The sequence below is a fragment of the Crocodylus porosus genome, unplaced genomic scaffold (assembly GCF_001723895.1).
Source record: "Crocodylus porosus isolate Cpor-Errol unplaced genomic scaffold, CroPor_comp1, whole genome shotgun sequence".
NCBI classification, from domain to species: domain Eukaryota; kingdom Metazoa; phylum Chordata; order Crocodylia; family Crocodylidae; genus Crocodylus; species Crocodylus porosus.
The window spans coordinates 25744607-25762564 of NW_017728943.1; the positions used below are offsets into that span (position 1 = coordinate 25744607).

Genomic DNA, 17958 nt, shown 5'->3' on the forward strand with positions numbered 1-17958 from the left:
TGAACATCTTGCTCGGGTCGTTTGACCCCAGTATTCTTTCCTGCCATGGCAGGGGGTCGGACTAGATGATCTGCTCAGGTCCCTTCCAACCCTAGAAACTATGAAACAATATACAAGAGTGAGACTTCATTTTAAGCTATTATATACAATCACCTCTATGCATACTACACAAAGACATGTAAACCAGGACAAAAATATATATTTTTAATCAGTGTTGTAGATGTTTGCTTTTTAGAATATAATTTGGTATTTTTCTGGTTGCAAGCTAGTAAAACCCCTTGCTGAAAGGAGTACTTCCAAAGGGAAAGGGAGGGAATTCTGGTGGCAAAAGTCAGGGGTTAGGAGGCAGGACTTCTGGGCACAAGATGGTGACCAGGGGCGGGGCATCTGTCACAGGGTGGGGCTACCCAGGCAGCCCTCAACAGCTTGCTAAAACTCTCTAAGCTGCCGTCTACCCAAAATAATTGCCCACCCCTGTGATAGACTATTCTCTGTGGTTGCAGTGGACAGGACAAGGAGCAATGTCTTTAAATTACAGCAAGGGAAGTTTAGGTTGGAGACTGGGATGAGCTTTCTAACAATAAAAGGTGATTAAACACTGGAGATTCTACTACCTCCCTTGTTCCATCCTTAGAATTAAGTGCAGATTAGACAGACACTTGGCAGAAATGGTTTGTACTGAAGTTTTTCAACCTCTAAACATTTAAAGTCGTTCAATCTGGCAATATACAAATTCCAGAAATATTCGAGAATATAGATGGATTTTATTTACCTCCTTTGAGGGTTCAAAAGAGCTTGTATGTCAACATACTTTAAATCCCATTTTTATAACAAGAAATTTCCTTTAGTCCTGTTTGACAGCACATCCATAATTCTGTGATGCATGCCAGACAGCTTTTCTGTCTGACGTGCTCCAAGGGCCTTGAAGCATGACAAAACAGCAAAGGTGGAGGCATTTGTGCCTGATGAAGCACTTCAAATATGACCCTCAGGGGAAAAAAAGGAACCTCTCTGAACCACTTCATTTTGAAGCGCTTCCTGAAATATCTGCACACTCCAGCAGACCACAATGATGGGTTGTTTGGTCCTCTAGCATTCCACAGCTCTCCCTCCCCCATATACAGGTGGAAAGCGGGGCAGGGCAGACAGCTAACAAGTATTCTTTCCTGTGCACTCAGCTGTCCTTAGGAAACTGGAGGCCAAAAGGCATGTAAGGATTCTTGCTTTCCAGCCCCTTGCTTGAAAGCACCACTTGAAAGCACATGCTGTCATGGCCACTCCAGGGTAGGGGATACTCATATCTGCATGGAAATAAAAGTACTTGGAATTGAAGCAGTTCAAATAAAGCTCTATCCAAACCCAAGGAATCTGAGCAGTGGCCCAACTCTTTCAGAGTTTCTCATCCCTATGTGGCTGTCATGACTTTTGTACTTGGATCCTAAACGGATCCCATTTTTTTCTGCCTTACTTTCACTGATGGAACTTTAAGGACCCATCATTGAGAAAGCTTTCTTCAAACAGAATGTGCATTGGGAAACCTTAAATCTTCTCACTGGGATTACTGGAATGTATTAGAAAAAAGCCATGCAAAAGAAAGTCACTTATTTTTAGCTGCAGGTCCACAAAATTACACGTGTCCAACACTTTATATCCAAGACTCAACATGAAGGGGAAAAATTACTGTTTTACAAATGGTTAAAGTCTTAATTTAAATGACTTACTTGGGACTCTTATCTGGTAGTGATTAAGTACAGTGAGGGCTTCCACTGCATCTGTCTTGCATTCCCATTCCAACAGACCAGAGAGTGTCTTGGCAGAAGCTGTTGAAACAAATGAATTGGTATACTTCCCTCAGAGAACAGTTTGTTTAAAAAAAAACAAAAACCAATCTTTAAAAAAACCCCAATAAATATTTACTTACGTTTTGGATCAAATACTTTGTATTTGATAAAACTGAGAACTTCATGATCCTCACATAGCTGCCACAAAAATAAAAAAAGTGAAAACATGATTGAGCTAAACATTTAAATCCCTATTCCCAAACATTAAAAAGAAGACACTAATTAATAAAAAAAACCCTCTTATGACAGCAGGAATAAGCTTTTTAGTTGGTATTCTCTGCCTTAGTTTAAAGGAACTTCACATTAGAGAAAAATAAAGTTCTCTTCTTCTTGAAAGATAATAATCACTTGCTAACTTTAAAGGGTATTAGTAAATTGCCTGAGGAACAGGCTTGCAAAACAAAATGTGTTCAGTCTCCCAGTTTCCAGTGATATGCGAAAAACTGTTGTGGAAAAAACTATAGCAACCTTCTGTTAGAAACACTATGAGACAGAGATTGAATTTCTCTTCCACTGTATTAGCACAAGAGGGGCCCAATTCTGGTGGGAAGCCTCTGAGCTGCACTAGAATTTTAATGATCTTAAGAGGTACAATACAATTTAAAATAAGCCACCAATAATATATAATATAAATATAACTAAATATAACATTTACATTATAGCTGTCATACAATTTCACTATCTTGTGGAGAATGCTACAATGCAAACACCACAGACCAGGATTACAAAGACTGGAGATGCATATTATTCTTGTGAAGGACTGTAAGCTTTGAGAAGAATCAAGGAACCTATTTAAGCAACCATGAGAAAAAACAAGAAAAAAATCTCATATTAAATTCTCTATCATTTTTGCAAACTGTAGTTAGTCATGCTTTTATTCATCTCATTTCACCCATAGAGGACTACACAAACCACACTGACTGCATGGCCTCTTGCACTCTCTATTTTTTTTTTTTTTTTTTACTGTGAATACATCTATGTTTAGGAAAACAAGTACCTAAAGATCTTTTCACAGCTCGCCTGGACAGTTTTCCTGCAAAGGGAGCAATGCCAGACTATGCAAAAATAAAGTGGCCTCTTTTTGAACAGCATGTACCTGCCCCTGTTTCAAGCATCAATAGTGGCCAAATTACTGCATACTTTCCCCAGTTATTTCTTATTTAAAGTACAAGGCAAGACTACAGTACCCCAATTTAAATGAGTTACAGCAGCATGATTCCTACCTTAACGAAGGTTTCTTCAGTCACACACAGTGGGACATTATAGTAATGCAGCACACAAGAGGGGGGCTGAATTATGTTCTTGGATGCTTGGCCTGCACTGGTGAAGCGATTATTCTTACTCATGGCAAAATCCTTGTAACTACTTGTACCATCCTCCAACTCAAATATTTGACTGGGAACTACTGAGTGCTGCTTGGACACACTGGGATTTAAAGATACAAAGTTAAGAAAGACTGCATTCTAAATGAAACATTTAATTGTACATTTTGCACACAAACTACATAGACAAGGACAAAAGAAATGGTATTCACTTCTGAAAAGAGGAGTTAAGTTGAATTCGACCTTGGTTCCCATGTTTAACTGTGGAAGAAAGACAGCTAAACATGTTAATGGATATACTTTCATTAGCTAAGTTTCTGCATATCATTGTTCACACAGATTTCTGCTGTTAAAAAATCAACTATATTTGCACATACAGCTGATCGGCATAAAATCCTTACATTTAACATTCAACCACTTTTATTGATGTCATATTCTGCAGTTTTGTTAGCTAGTATTTAAAACAGCGGTGCTCAACTAATTTAGCCTCCTAGGCTAGGTGAGTGGCACAGGGACCAGTCCATGGGCTGGGTCCAATGCATGGGTTTGGCATGTGGGGTCAGTTTACAGGTGCAGCCCTGCATGCCAGACCCCATATGTAGGGCTATATCATCCAACCTGCAGAACTCCCCATGGGTTCAGAAATTTGGCAGCAGGAGAGTGGTGGCAGTGTTAACAGCCACATCTCTCCAAGTGAGCTGCAGGTTAAGCATCACTGTGCTAAAGAATCTGAAAATTCTTTATAAAGTTTAAACAGCTGATTCATGTGCAGTTAAATTACATCCACCCCAAACATGAACCTTCAATGTGATAAATAGTATATTTACCAGACGTTAAGCCTCTTGCCAAATAACTTAACGTTATTAAGATGTGTGACAGCTCTTTCTACAGCATATTCATCACCCATTTCTACCAATGCTGTACCAGGAATAGTCTTCATAAATTTCACCTGAAAGAGTTCAGGAGTAAATGACAATGCAGCTCAAAGGATACCATTATTGTAAGAATTCTGCAAATTATAAGAAAAATATACTCTTTGCCAACTTTAACCACTATCAGTATCAATAACTATTTAGAAAATAAGCTGTTTGCACCCACTACACTTTAAATTAGACAGACTAAATTTAAGCACAGACTTGGAGAGACATGGGGGAAAAAAGGATGGAGTTCCCCTGGTAAGGCAAGGGAATATGGGAAGAAAAATGTTTTCTTTTATGGAGAGAGCAAACAGGTTGGGAAACAAGACTGCGTTGGTAGGACAGGCAGGCACACAATATCCCAGGTGAGAAGCAAGGGAGCAGGTAGGGTGGATTCCTTTTGAAATTTTGGGAGGTGGTCTGTTTTACTTACTTGATTTTATTCTGCTTTTGTAAGTTATTTTGTCTTTACTGTAAGCTGCTCTGAGCCTCTCTCAGGAAGGGCAGCACATGAATCTCATACATAAGTGAAGCTGCTAATAACACATGCCTTACCTTTTCAATATTTCCATACAAACAGAACAGGTTGAAGACCCTTGAACAGTTCATCTTTAACTGATGTAGCCCACTGACCATGACAACAGACCCAGAAGGATTGCCACCATGCATGTAAGATGAAGAAGCCTGAGGCAGTGGGTAAGCAACAAGCTCTGGTGTATCTCGAGATCCCATTCTGTACCGGCTGGGTAAAGGTAACAATGGACCATGTGATCCTACAGAAATGACAAGACGTTGTTAACTATAACTCTTATGAATTTAAAATGGATTGATGCTCAGATGCACATGGCTTGATCTAGAGAGGGATTTTAGTTTTCTAAGTATATTGTTCTTTTCCCCCAATTCAAACCAAGCCTTCTAATTTTTACAGTTTTTCTTCTCCCTGGTTGAGGTTTTAGTAGTATATATAGAGGCAGCTGCAGAGTAGCTCAAAATAAAGTCTTACTCTTTTGGGCGGGGGGGGGTGGGGAAAGAGAATGTGGAGTGGATGGGTGTATTGGAGGGGTGAATTGTTGGGGGGGGAAGAGGTGTGTTGCAGGCCTGACTGCATGCTAGATCCTGGGAGCCAGCCAGGGGTAGGGACAGAAGGTGTGCGCAGCAGAGCTCACCCAGATGGTGCGGGTGTGGTGTTGTGTGTGTCCTCCCCCACACCCCGAAATCTGGCCCATGGCCATGGCTGCCCCCACAGTACTCTGCATGGGACCAAACCCCACCCACTTCCACCTGGGGCAGCCTGCACCATGCTCCTGCCTACATGGCCCTGGCCAGGACGCACAGCTTCTTTCATGGCTCCTCCTCCTCCCCCTGCTGCACCACTCCAGTGTGGGGGTGTGCTGGGCACCACACACCCAGCCAAGTGAGAGGGAAGCTGCAGCCAGGCAGCCCCTGCACCAGCACACAAGGCTCCAGCTCCAGGTCCCTTCCTCCTACCCACCATGACATGCAGCCACTTGTGAGTGAAAGGCAGCCATGCTGGGAATCTGCATCTGCTGGCCAGGGCTGGGGCAGTGCCATCAGCAGGCATGGGGCACGTGCAGGTGGGAACACAGCGCAAGCTGTCCCAGGCAGGGCTCACCACATGCGGAGCACCATGGGGCAGATACAAATCAACTGGTGAGCCAGATCTGGCCCACAGACTTTATTTTGCCCACCCCTGCCATAATGGAAAAACCAAAGTCAAACTCTAGAAGGGAGTTTAATAGTCTAGAGGTAGTGCAATTTTGTTTGAGGAGCTGTAGAAGACTGGTAAAGGAAGGCAGTATTCTTGAGTTAGCTCATAGAAAGCACGTGTTCAAGGGTCAACATTAATACACAGCTCCAGGTGACCTCATTTTCCACTGCCAGTAAAAGTGACATTTATCAGGAAGCAAAGTGACAGCTGTCACAAGGGTTAAACTTCATAAGTCACAGTTTAGTTGCTCAGCAAGTGCTGAGTCAAATAATGCTTTCACAAGAGTTGTTAAAAACACTTCAGTCAATAGTCATTCATTTATCTAGCTAGAGCTTTAAAAAAAACAACCCCAGTATTTCCCAAAATGCTATGGGGAGGATCCTCCATTCTCATGAGGCCAAGAATAATGTTGATCAGTGATGCTCGACATTCTGGCCTCAAGGGCCAGATATGCGATATAGGGGTCGGTCCACGGGTGCAACCAGGTGTGCCAGCATGAACCCATGCCAGTGCAATCTAGTGTGCAGGGCCATGTCACCCAGCCCATGGGGCTCCCCACAGGTCCAGAAATTTGGCAGCAGATGAGTGCCAAGCAGTGCTGACACTACACACCGACCGCTAGATTTCCAGATATATGTGGAGACCCACATGCTGGATAAACACAACTCTGCAGGCTACATCTGGCCTGCATGTCAGATTGAGTACCACAGACCTAGACTTAGGGGCCCTTACTTGGAGGGAGAAAGGACAGCACAGATGTCCCCTGAAGCAAAGCTATCTACCAGGGAGTAAGCTGCCAGGAGAAAGCCCAGATAGGGGGTACAGGACTGCCTATAGCTACTTGGAACTGCTGCCTGGCAACAGGCAAACAGGGTAAAGCTCCAGACAGGTAGGAAGCTAAGCTTCAGTCCTAAGCCAAATGTAGCAGAGGAGAACAGATTACTCACTGAGTAGATGGGCCATATCTCAGGTTGATCAGGAACACCTGAAAAAAGGGGTAGAGCCCCAGGAGACAAGCTGAGCTCCTAAATCAGAGTGGGCAGGAGAGAAGCCCCTGGGGAGTAATGCTATCAGAAACAGACCCAGAGGCATCCAAAGCACCAGAGAGCTGGAAGCAGACAACTAAGAGGGGAGTATGAATTGTTGTGGGACAGTGCCCAAGGGTAGAGTGTAGGTTTCAGCTGGAAGCAGTTTGCTTATGTTTCTGTATCCATTCTGACTGAAAGTTTGGGCATGGTGGAGGCCACAAGTGGGGTGCCTGTGCAGCACCCTATGGTACAGGAGGTTAAGGTCAAGAGAGAGTCCTGTAAGGGTCTAGGATGGGGTGGGCTGTACAGAGCTGCCTAGGGCTAAAGCTGAGTAGCTAGAGCCTGCAGACAGTAACTCTGCAAGAGTTATAGACTCATGGGGCTGAACTGAATATAAGGCTAGGGGCTCAGAGCACAAGAGGACAGGGTCAGAGGGCCCAGCGTAAAAGGAGACAAGGCCAAGGAGACCCCATGAAAAGAATTCAAGTTACAACTCTGTGAGGCATGGACATGGCTATGGGGGTGGCCAGAGGCCACAATTGTTGCCCCTAAAATAAACTTGTGCTCTAAGCGGTTCTTGACCTTTTCTGTGCCAGGACCCACTTGTAAACAGCAATGTCCAGTCCCAACCCTGTGCCCCTCACTCCTGACCCGCTGCTCCCTACCCCCAGGGCCCAGCCCTCAAATATGTAGGGGCAGGGGATGGGTGTGTGGGGCATGGAGGGCTCCAAGTAGCCACTAGCAGACTGGAACTCTGGCAGCCTGCAAGGGAAAAGCCATGGTTTCCCACATTTTTCTCCTTTAAAGAGCCATTTTTAAAGTTTGTTCATGACCCTTTCGTATATTCTTGCAATCAACTTTTGGTTCATGACTCACAGGTTGCCCTAAGGCATGTATAGGACTAGGAAGGCCATAATTTAGTGCCTGAAGGCAAAAGCGGTGTCAGCATAGATTCACACATGTACAGTTGGAAGGGACCTAAGTAGATGATCAAGTCCGATCCCCTGCCATAGGCAGGAGAGAATACTGGGCTCATATGACCCCAGCTAGGTCATTGTCAAGCCTCCTCTTAAAGACCCCCAAGGTAGGAGCCAGCACCACTTCCCTTGGAAGCTGGTTCCAGATCCTAGCCACCCTGGCTGTGAAACAGGATCAAGGAGTAGTAGAGATCTTGTTAATGAGCAAGCTGAGGTAAACTGAAGCTCACTCTAGGACCCTGAGGCAGCCTACAATGCCTCAAGGCATGGCAGGTGAGGCAGAAAAGGGACAGGAGAAGCCAGAATGGGACAGGAGATGTTTTGCCAGCAGGGGAGGGCCACAGCCACTCTCGTAAACAGTTCTGTTGCAGGCTCATCAAGAAAAGTAACAAAAGGAGGAAGAAAAAGGAGACCTATAGTGCTACCCATGAAAAACAGCTACCATTGCAAGGGGGGAAAAGAAACTCACCTGGAGTTTGATGAGACGTTAGAGGAAAAAAAGGGACACATGGTTAAGAGCAAACTGAAATATTTTGAATTCTCAAGGCCTGAAGGCCTCCAAGAGAAAATAAACCATCTGGCAGACCTGAAGAATGGTGATGCAATACCCAAAAGCTTGTCTAAGTCTACTCCAACCATGCACTGGGCCACTAAAAAGATAAATCACCCACAAGAACTTTTGCCTCTGGCAGAAAATAAAGTTATACAATGTTCATCAACTTTTTACTTATACTTTATCTGGCAAAAGAAGCAGTAACCAACAAACGTTGGTTTCTGAAGGTCAAAATGACTAATACATATATGCAAATTAAACTTTTATAAAAGAAATATAGGAAGTCACATTAAAATCTCAGCCCCTAAGCCTCTCTGCATTTCATACACACTGTACATCTCAAATTACAGACGAGTATTTGCACAAACAGGCTCAGGTCATTGCAATAATTCCAAAACGTCTCGCCTACATAGTAACATATTGCCAAACTCAGACACATTAGGAAGAAGAGCACCAGGGATATTACAAGGGAAAAGTGAAAGAACTAGCTGCATTAAATACAGAAGTTCAATAGTTTTCTGAAACCAATCAGTGTAACAAATACTCTACATATTGCCAAGTTTCTTTCATGCTGAGCTGCATTGTTAAGAAGAAAGAAACCTTTCTGGTATAGATACATATCCTCTAGTCATTGCCTAGGATGATGACAGTTTACAGATGATACCATCTGAAGCAGTAACTGAACCAGTGGAACAAGACTGTATAATTTAAAGAAAAATGTTATTAGTGTTATAGACCCCCATAGGTTTCATAACATCATGAACATCTTTAACTTATGGACTGACAGTAGCAAGTGTAGCACTACACTAAACTATAGAAGCTGTCTACCATTATGTGTTCCCAATGCTTTTCTATGTAACCTAGAAAAAACTGTAACTCCACCATATAAAAAAAAGTGAAAAGCCACAGACCACTTGTCATTCTGTTACTTACCATAGCCATCATGTCTAAATGATGAAGGGTGTTCTCCCAAAATAGCTTGCCTCTGGCGGCCCTTCCCTCTGTCTAAGATATGGGGGTGGAAAAAAGTAGTTTTACCAAGTGCACACCTGAATTTTCAAATCAGGATATTTATAATTTCATCTAAAAGGTGAAAATATAACTTGATATCTGGTTAACTTTAAAAAAAAATAAAAAAAAAATCAGTTTTTAAGGCCAGATGTAAATCATAGAATGAAGTTAAGAGGTTGTCACTTGAATAACAAAATTCACTTAATGTTGAGATTTTTGGCAAAAGAGAATGTGCAATTTAAATCTATAGGAATACTTGATAATGTTCTGCAATTGACATCACATAATATTACAGATAGCACCAGAGAGTAGGATTTACCTATGCATGTCTTAAAACAAGTTTTAAAAGCAGTACTTGTGAAAGACAGTACCTGAATCATACTATTAGCTTCAACAGCAACACATTTTCAAAGTGGGCTTCTTTCAAGAAGTTTCAGCATAAGCCAACAACAACCTGTATTACATGGTTTCACAATCAGTAAACAGAGAGCATTACATTTGTGTACATATATTTACATGAACACCTATTGATTTATGGGAATGCTGAAAGGACTGTACATTACTGCATTATTCATGATGCATGACATTATTTTCAATTACAATGCAATGTTACTGAATAAAATCTTCAATAACGGACAATCCTTTGAGAAAACCCTGTTTTAGATCGTGTAAAGTTAACCAAGGGATCAACATGACTGGATGAAAGCAGTGCAATGTTTCCAAAAGGTAGAGTTCTCCTTAATTTTCTTAGCATTCCCAGAAAAAAAAATATGAACTTTTGAGTTTTCTTGGTAAGTGAAAGTAGAACATTTCTCACCCATTTTGGTTAGTAAATTAGTCCTTGATGCACCACATTCTAAAAGTGTGATAAAATATTGATCAGTTTGTTATAATTAGTACAAATACTTAAGCATGATTGATCTCTACCCCAATGCCTGAGAAGTTTTTCCCAAGCAGTTTGAACTCCTGAGCTTAACACTCTGCGACAGTAATCAGTGGAAAATGAGAAATGGATGCATCTTTCTGCCAAAAATGTTGAGGATAGCTTTGAGGCTAGATGATTATGCTGCAAAGAGCCTAAGGCAGACAGCAGTGCTCCTAGAACACTTGGATTCAGAGAGACAAGACTATTTTTTTTATTTCATATGAAGTAAAATTGCCCAAGTTATGTTAATTCTGCCTCTTGGGGATTTTACTTTTAAAACAAACAAACAAAAAACCCTCAAAAAACCCAACAACAACAAAACCCCTACCATTCACTAGCAGTCCAAAGCTTCCTCACTACTCATTTTAACTATTTATTACATGGTATAAAGTATACAGACAAGAAATTAAGTCACTTTCATAGTTCTTTCAGAAAACTGGGTTTAAAATTCTATCCTGTGGATCTATTTTATCTATTTGCTTGAACCTGTAAAGATGGAGTGGCCGGCCAGCTGTTAGACAGCTCTAAGATATATCTTGAGAACCTTGTCTCAAAGCAAATGGCACATGAAAGGGTACACTCCTTTGGTAACCAGAGGAAGCCAACATATTTCCACAACGAAAAAAAAAAAGACAGTTTACATGCTACCTATAAATACATTTCCCTCGTATCTGCACACATTCCTTAGAAAGCCTGTGTAGGTCGAGGAATGCTTTTGGGAGAGAAGAGACAGTGAGAGCATGCATGTGCACACAGTTTGTAACTATGGAGGCCTGGAAATATTTAAGCTCCTGAGAATTAACTGAAAAAAATGCATTTCTTTTGCACTCCATGAAGGATGCATGTTAAGCCATGGGCAGGCTTATATTAAATGTGAAAAGCAAGTACTTGGATCAGAGCTCAGTTTTATTTGTGCACAGTAAATGCTTTGTGCATGCTTCACTGGATAAAAACTATTTCAGGGAGGTATAACTCAACTATTCATTGTTTTTTGATCAAAGATAGTGTGCGACACAGACATAACACCACCATTACAAGGCTAGCTGAAAAGTATATATCTGGTATGAAGTGATGTAATAATCACAAAAATGAGAGAAACAGGTTCCAGCAACTCAGCTCAGAGAAAAACAAGCAAACAGCAGATCAGTGAATTTTGGGGTAAAGTAAAGCAACCTTAACATGTGAAATGTTTCCCTAGTAAAGGAGAGTGAGAAACGAGAAATGTGTAGTCTCTGAACCTCTATTTTTTGTAAGCCAAATCACTTCACATGAAAGTTTTCATATTGCTTTAAATAGGTAAAATTTGTAATGGTTAAGAAACCAATAGTGCAATTAGTTTTGTTGGTCCTCCCCATGCCCCTTTCAGATTCAATGCTTTTAAGTTACTGACAACTTCAATTTTATTTCCATTAAGCAGCCAGGAAATTGAGTAAATTTTTGAATTTCAATTCAAATAGTGAGATTCTACCAGCTGCCAACCAGTTCTGTAGCTCCCTTGTTAACCTTTTACAAGAACTTAACTCTGCAAATCCAAAACCTGTATTTTCAATTATACAACAATTTTACAAACTCAGAATTTCTAAAGTTAACTTTGAAGCATATCTCAGAATGAAGTCAAAACCCTCACCTTCATGTAAGAGTCTGAAGATACTCTACCTTAAATTGGACATGCTAAGTTTCTACCTCCATGTTATACATATCTAATTTCTAAAATTACATTATATAGAAAAAAAATATTAAAACACAAGTCACTGAACAGTTACAAAAAAAATTGAAACACTTTACAGAAGTCAGGCTACACAGCAGTTTGTCTTTTACATTTTAGGCATAATTTTCACTTGCAAGACTTATGCTCTGACTAATTTTCACATGCAAGAATCCAAGAGACAAGTTACATGTGCACCAAGTGTGCAACTCCCTATTCCAAATATTTAAATATAGCTGAGGGGTCTTATTTGATAGCGTATTGATCAATCCCAATTTTCTATACATGTTATTCCTCCAGTTTACTTACTTGAGACAATATTTACACTGTAGAGACTGAATGTGCTGTTCTTTTAAATACAACAAGTCATAAGAAGATTACAACATTGTAGATGAGATCAACAGGAGTTGGGAATTTTCCATTTTATGGAGGTTCTTAAATTCTGCAGTTGTAATTCTAGGGTTAAGATCAGTATACATACACACTTGAACAGAAATGGGTACAGTCTATCATGGTATTTATTCATCCCATGCAAATCTGAAGTACTGTAAGTGTCCTCCTTTAAAAACTTGTGGTGGTGATGCATGCAGTATGCAGACAAAGTGAGTTGCAAGTCTGAGATTTTCAGAGGGCTTTTGCTGATGCCGATGTGGTGCATGATGAAGTGTAGAGTCAGCCTGCTGAAGTCCTCTATCCTTCTTAATGCCTTGTCCAACATAAGGGAAAAAGTCCTTTCCAAAGAGAAGCAGTGTGCAAGTTTGTAGTTTGTAAGGAATAGTCTGTATCAGTTTCCTCCCCTCCAAAGAGAGAGAGCTGCTTGGAGAAATGCAAGTCCTTGAACTGCAAACGTGCTTGCATGTGTGGGCTCCTTGTTGAACTAAATAGCTCAAATATACACCAGTAGGGGGCACTAATGTTCAGTGTTATTTCCTGGATTACAGGTTGGCCTCTGCAACACAGCCTTCACCAGCAATGGCTTGTTTGAAAGGACTACTGTATTAAACAACCTAACCATGTATACAGTACAGTATTTAACACAGTTAACCACTTACAGCTATAATATATAAAAACCTACCTCTTCTGCCAAGATACGGTTTAGTGTAGTCCCAACTATCATTGTCGTTTCTAATGACATTAAGTCGAGTTGGCTGTTTAAACAGAGTAAAATTAAAACAAACAAAGGTGAGACTGGAGCTTACGCATTTTGCTAGTAAAGTTATTACTAGAGAAGATCTGAGCATTACCCTTGCATATTCGATTTTTAAAGTACAGCATCCTGCGTATATATCTGCTCCATTGAGTGCTGCCTTAGCCTTCTGGGCACAGAGAACAGATTCAAATGTATATCGTGTTAAGGATTTTTAAAAAAATGTTTAAGTAAAGATTCCTCCCCCTCAAAAGAGACAATTTAAGATGTTTTAGAATAACCTACACATACCTTACCAGGAATGAGGTATCTAAAAAGGTTGACCTGTTTAGTACTAAAGAAAAGCTTTGGCCGTCCACATTCTCAACATCAGCCTAAGCCACATCTTGTCTACTTCTGAAGTGTACCAAGTTTAGGATGAGATTTCTAACACTTTAAATAGACTCATTCTACTTATGGCTAATACAAGTACAATAAAAGCCTCAGTTTATTTCTACAAGTTTCTGTGTGCTTACTTAACTTTAAAAAGGCAGACACACTACAGTTCAGAGTGAATCTGGAAGGGCCATTTCAGCGAAATTTTATCAGCACATGTAACAAGTTATTGACAAGTTCAGTAAATGACTGTAATGTCAGTAGAAAAAGGCTTAAAAATGGACTGCTGAAAAAAAGCAGAGGCCAGTATCTTCCCTTAGTACTTTGAATGCAGGTAATAAAAGGTTGGGACAGTGGAGTCATAAATTCAGTTACTTTTTGCAAGAAACTAGGACACAGGAAGGAGAGATTAAATAGGACTTCCTTTCCGAGACAAGAATTCCATCACTAAATCAGGAAAAAGGGAACTTAAGGAATTTTACAAGCAAAACACCTAAACAGGACAGTCTAGGTGGCAGGTGCTGCAACTGGGGCATTACTGAGCTTAAATTAATTCCATTGCCTGGAAATGCAGATGAGCTTACAAGAGATGGTCTTGTGGTGTTTCAGACTACTATTGTTTTCCCACAAAAAACTACAGTTCTCAGGAGCTAAATACAAAAGCATGTGAACAGCCTGCATACTCCCAGTGCACGATTCACAATCCTCCTGTATTTAGTGATATGCAGTGCTAGGTTGCCTAGTAGGCCTGTGCAAAATTTCAGCAGCTTTTTTGTTTTGGAGGTATTTGGGGCCATTTCGGCACCCGAAACACCGAATCTGAATCAAAACAAGACTCAGAAACATCTTCAAAACGAAAACAGGCATCCAAAACATTTCAGTTTCAGAGCTGGGCTTGCAGGGAAACAGCCATACACTGCTGCCCTGCTGTGCAACTCAGCTCTGCAGGGAGTAGAGATCCACACTGGGGGTATCCTCACCGCGGCTGCCTGCCCCGTGCTGCCCCAGCAACGCAGCGCTGCACAGGGCAGGCAGCAGTGGCGAGGAGACCCCCAGTGCAGATCTCTGCTCCTTGAAGAGTCAAATCATGCAGCAGGGACCAGCAGACTTGCTCACCACTCTAGGTTGCTTCCCTGCCCTGTGACCCAGCATGACAGGGATCAGAGATCCACATAGGGGTCTCCTCACCCACACAGAGGGCAGCAGCCCTTCCCCATCCCAAGATAAGGCACCCACAGCCCTGTCCTGCTCCCCACTGGGTCCCTGCAGTCCCCAGCCCCAGGCCCCGCCCCACTGGGTAGGGTTGTGCAAAGCTTCCCTTGCAGCTTGTTTAAAACAAATTCAGGGGGGCTGAATATCTGAAACAAATTTGGCCGAACCAAAACAGGACAGTGATCCAAAACACTGAAACAAATCACTGTCCTCCAAAATGGCTGAATCCAAAACCGAATTGAAACACAGTCATTTTGCACAGCCCTGTAACACCTAGATTCATCAGCACTCTACTCCGGGAGACATTCTAATGAAGGATTTTACCAAATGAATCATTAAAAAGTTCTATACAGTTTTCCTTGTGTGTTGTTATATTACACTTCTCCACAAAGATGCAGTTAATGTACTGAAAATGTGCAATTGCCCTGCAGAACTTACTACATGCAACAGAAACATTTACTCATCAGAGCTTCTAGCAAGTATAGGAAGTATCTCCTGTGCTTGCAAAACTGTGTTAGCTAAATACTGCTGCAAAAACAAGCAGCATTGAAACAGATGGTAATAGTAAAATCATCATCACTGGGTTTCAGAGTTACAGCTACATACACCTGAAATGTGCAGCAAAGGCAAAGACACCCTCAAAGCTACTGTTTCAGACTACTTGCTTACACACAAATTGTACTTAATGTCCTCTGCAACTGCACGTTAAAAATTTGCTTTAAATAGTGGAATGTTGCAGAATTTAAGCAAACAGAAAAGCGCTGGGCAAAACTTGCAGCCACAATAATGGAGAAAAAAAAACCACTTACAGTATTGCTCATCTTTAACATAGAGTTGCAGGCTGTAGAAGATACCTTATCCAGCAGTGAGCTACCTAATCCAATTAACGTTGGTTATCATAAACACGCAATAATTTTGTGTAGCAAAATAAACCATTCCCTGTTGGGGTGCATAGTCTTCAAAGTCAAACTTCTGTACTGAAGACAAACAGCAGCAACTAGTTCCTTGTTTTGGTGTTAAGTACAGCTTGTATCCCTGGCAAGTTACTGAAGCAACCCTCGGTTTAGTTCTCCATGCACACAGCCCAAGAACACCAACAGACTGGTAATATCTGTGGTCCTCTGAAAGGCACATTAAGAGACAGAGACCAAACTTTGTGCCAGACATTTCATTCTTATGCCAAGAAGCAGAAACAGGGCAGTGGGGGAAGAAATCAGCCTCCATAGACAAGATTGCTAGAATGCTATAAAGGTTCAGTCATACTGGACTTTGGACTTTGATATGTACCATAATCCATTAACTATTCTCAGTCACAGCTCTTTCTTTCACTTAAATTCACAGCGGCAAGTAGTATAGTAAGTGGTGAGCTAACACTGAGAAAAGAATGTTTCTTCTCCGCAAGGATAAGCATAGAATTTTATACAAGCAACAACTGAAAGAGAGAAATGCCTCTTTAAAAAGGTACTGTCAACTAGACCAGTGCTGTAACAGTTAAATCATTTCCAACAAGTGCCCCAGAACATTCTTACCAATGCTGAGTTTGTAACTAAACGTTAAAAAAAAAAAAACAACTTACCTTTCGTATGCAACACCCCTAAAAACAGCAGAAACTATTCAAATGCTTGTATGCTTGGCAGCAATATCTGCACGAATAGGAAAGTGATTTAATCTTTCATTCCAATAATTTTAGGGGTTTCTTTTAACAAGTTATATAACATTCCTGACAAAAAGTTCTACTGGAAGCAGTCCTTCACAAAACATTTAGGCACAAGTTCATTTGCAGCATGCTTTGGAAGCAACAGTGCCTTGCTTTTGAATGATAAGATATTTGAAGCTGAAGAATAAACTGAAACCTTCCTAAATATTCTCGTATTTAAATGACATCTGTAGCAGAGTATATGCAAAGTATTAATAAAAGGATATTCAACCATTGCTTGTATTCCATTTCTCTTGAATATAACAATACGTTGCACTTTCCCAACAGGGTTGCACACTGTATATAAGACATCCTATTTAAAAAAAAGAGAGAGAGAGAGAGAGAGAGAGAGAGAAAAAAAGAGAGAGAGAGTGTTGAAATGTAAATACACTATCTTCAGATTAAATTTCATGGTGTCAAAATTTAAAATTCAAATAAGATTTTTTTTTTCCCCCACTCAGAACATTCACTGATGTTGAATGTTCATCCGGAGGTTAGGAATTACCCTTAAGTAACTGTATCATAATTAACTATCAAACCTCTTCACAGAAAACAGATAATTCCTAATGTAAGCAAATCCCTTCAGCGGAGTTGAATTACCCAACCAATGAGTTTATGAACCGAAACCGAACAGACTTCACCTGAGAACGTGGCTCGGCTAGAACATAAAGAAGAAATCTTAATATATGCATCAAAAACAAAGTCATTACAGGTGGTTCTCCTGTCCCTTCAATGAATACAGATATAGCAAGAAAGTGTTTTTGTAGTGCATGAAATTCAAAGCTGAAATCATAATTTATGAAAGCACCATTTTCAAAGTTGCAATCCAGGCAATCCCTCTAAAACAGGGGCAGGCAATTATTTTGGACAGAGAGCCACTTACTGAGTTTCAGCAAGCCATCAAGGGCCACATGACAGGCAGCCCAGGGCAGATTAATATTAATTTTCTAAATTTTTTAGGGGCCCCAGAGGCTGGAGAGAATGGCCTGGCAGGCCGCATTTTGCCCACCCCTGCTCTAAAATGTACATGAAGAACCCTCAAGACACCATAACACATGGCTACATTGCATTAAGGATATACTTGTAATGAAGTAGTTCTTTATTTTGCTCACTTTAAGTATCAAAACTCATACATATGGTCATACACATGGGTGAAACATCACCAAGGGACCAGGAAAAGGAAGGAGGGAAAAAAATCTCTTCTTTCATTTATCAAAACGATCTGTTCTTAGACATGTTGGTCCAGATCTAAGGCCTTTTTTTAAAAAAGTTAAATCACTGGCAGGTGAAAGAAAGTAACCTAATATTTACCAACAGGCACAAAGCTGCTTAACTGAGATCAGGGATGGGCAATTATTGCAGCTAGAGGGCTGCTTAACAAGTTTGGGTGAAGAGTCAAGCACCACAAGGGTAGTCCCAACTCTTGACAGGTTCCCTCACCCCTGGTTACCATCCTGGGACCAGAAGTCCCACTCCCTATCCCCTGACTTTTGCCACTGGATGTCTCTCCCCTTGCCCAG

At 41.0% G+C, this 17958-nt stretch overlaps 1 protein-coding gene across 2 annotated transcripts in view; it reads right to left on the minus strand.

Annotated features, from left to right (window-relative positions):
• Positions 1 to 748: 748 nt before the first annotated feature.
• The window catches only part of HNRNPLL (heterogeneous nuclear ribonucleoprotein L like), a 38382-nt gene continuing 21172 nt past the window's right edge, over positions 749 to 17958 (minus strand). The window contains exons 4-13 of one of the 2 annotated variants that reach the window (XM_019549040.1): positions 16666 to 16751; positions 13253 to 13349; positions 13084 to 13156; positions 9301 to 9372; positions 4636 to 4853; positions 3991 to 4112; positions 3065 to 3266; positions 1922 to 1979; positions 1722 to 1820; positions 749 to 1301 (exon numbers count right to left, since the gene is read on the minus strand). In XM_019549040.1, the coding sequence (XP_019404585.1) occupies positions 1150 to 1301; positions 1722 to 1820; positions 1922 to 1979; positions 3065 to 3266; positions 3991 to 4112; positions 4636 to 4853; positions 9301 to 9372; positions 13084 to 13156; positions 13253 to 13349; positions 16666 to 16751 (1179 nt within the window). In that variant the 3' untranslated portion in view covers positions 749 to 1149. Of the gene's footprint in view, positions 1302 to 1717; positions 1821 to 1921; positions 1980 to 3064; positions 3267 to 3990; positions 4113 to 4635; positions 4854 to 9300; positions 9373 to 13083; positions 13157 to 13252; positions 13350 to 16665; positions 16752 to 17958 lie in introns of both variants that reach the window. The other variant, XM_019549041.1, reaches the window with a different exon arrangement.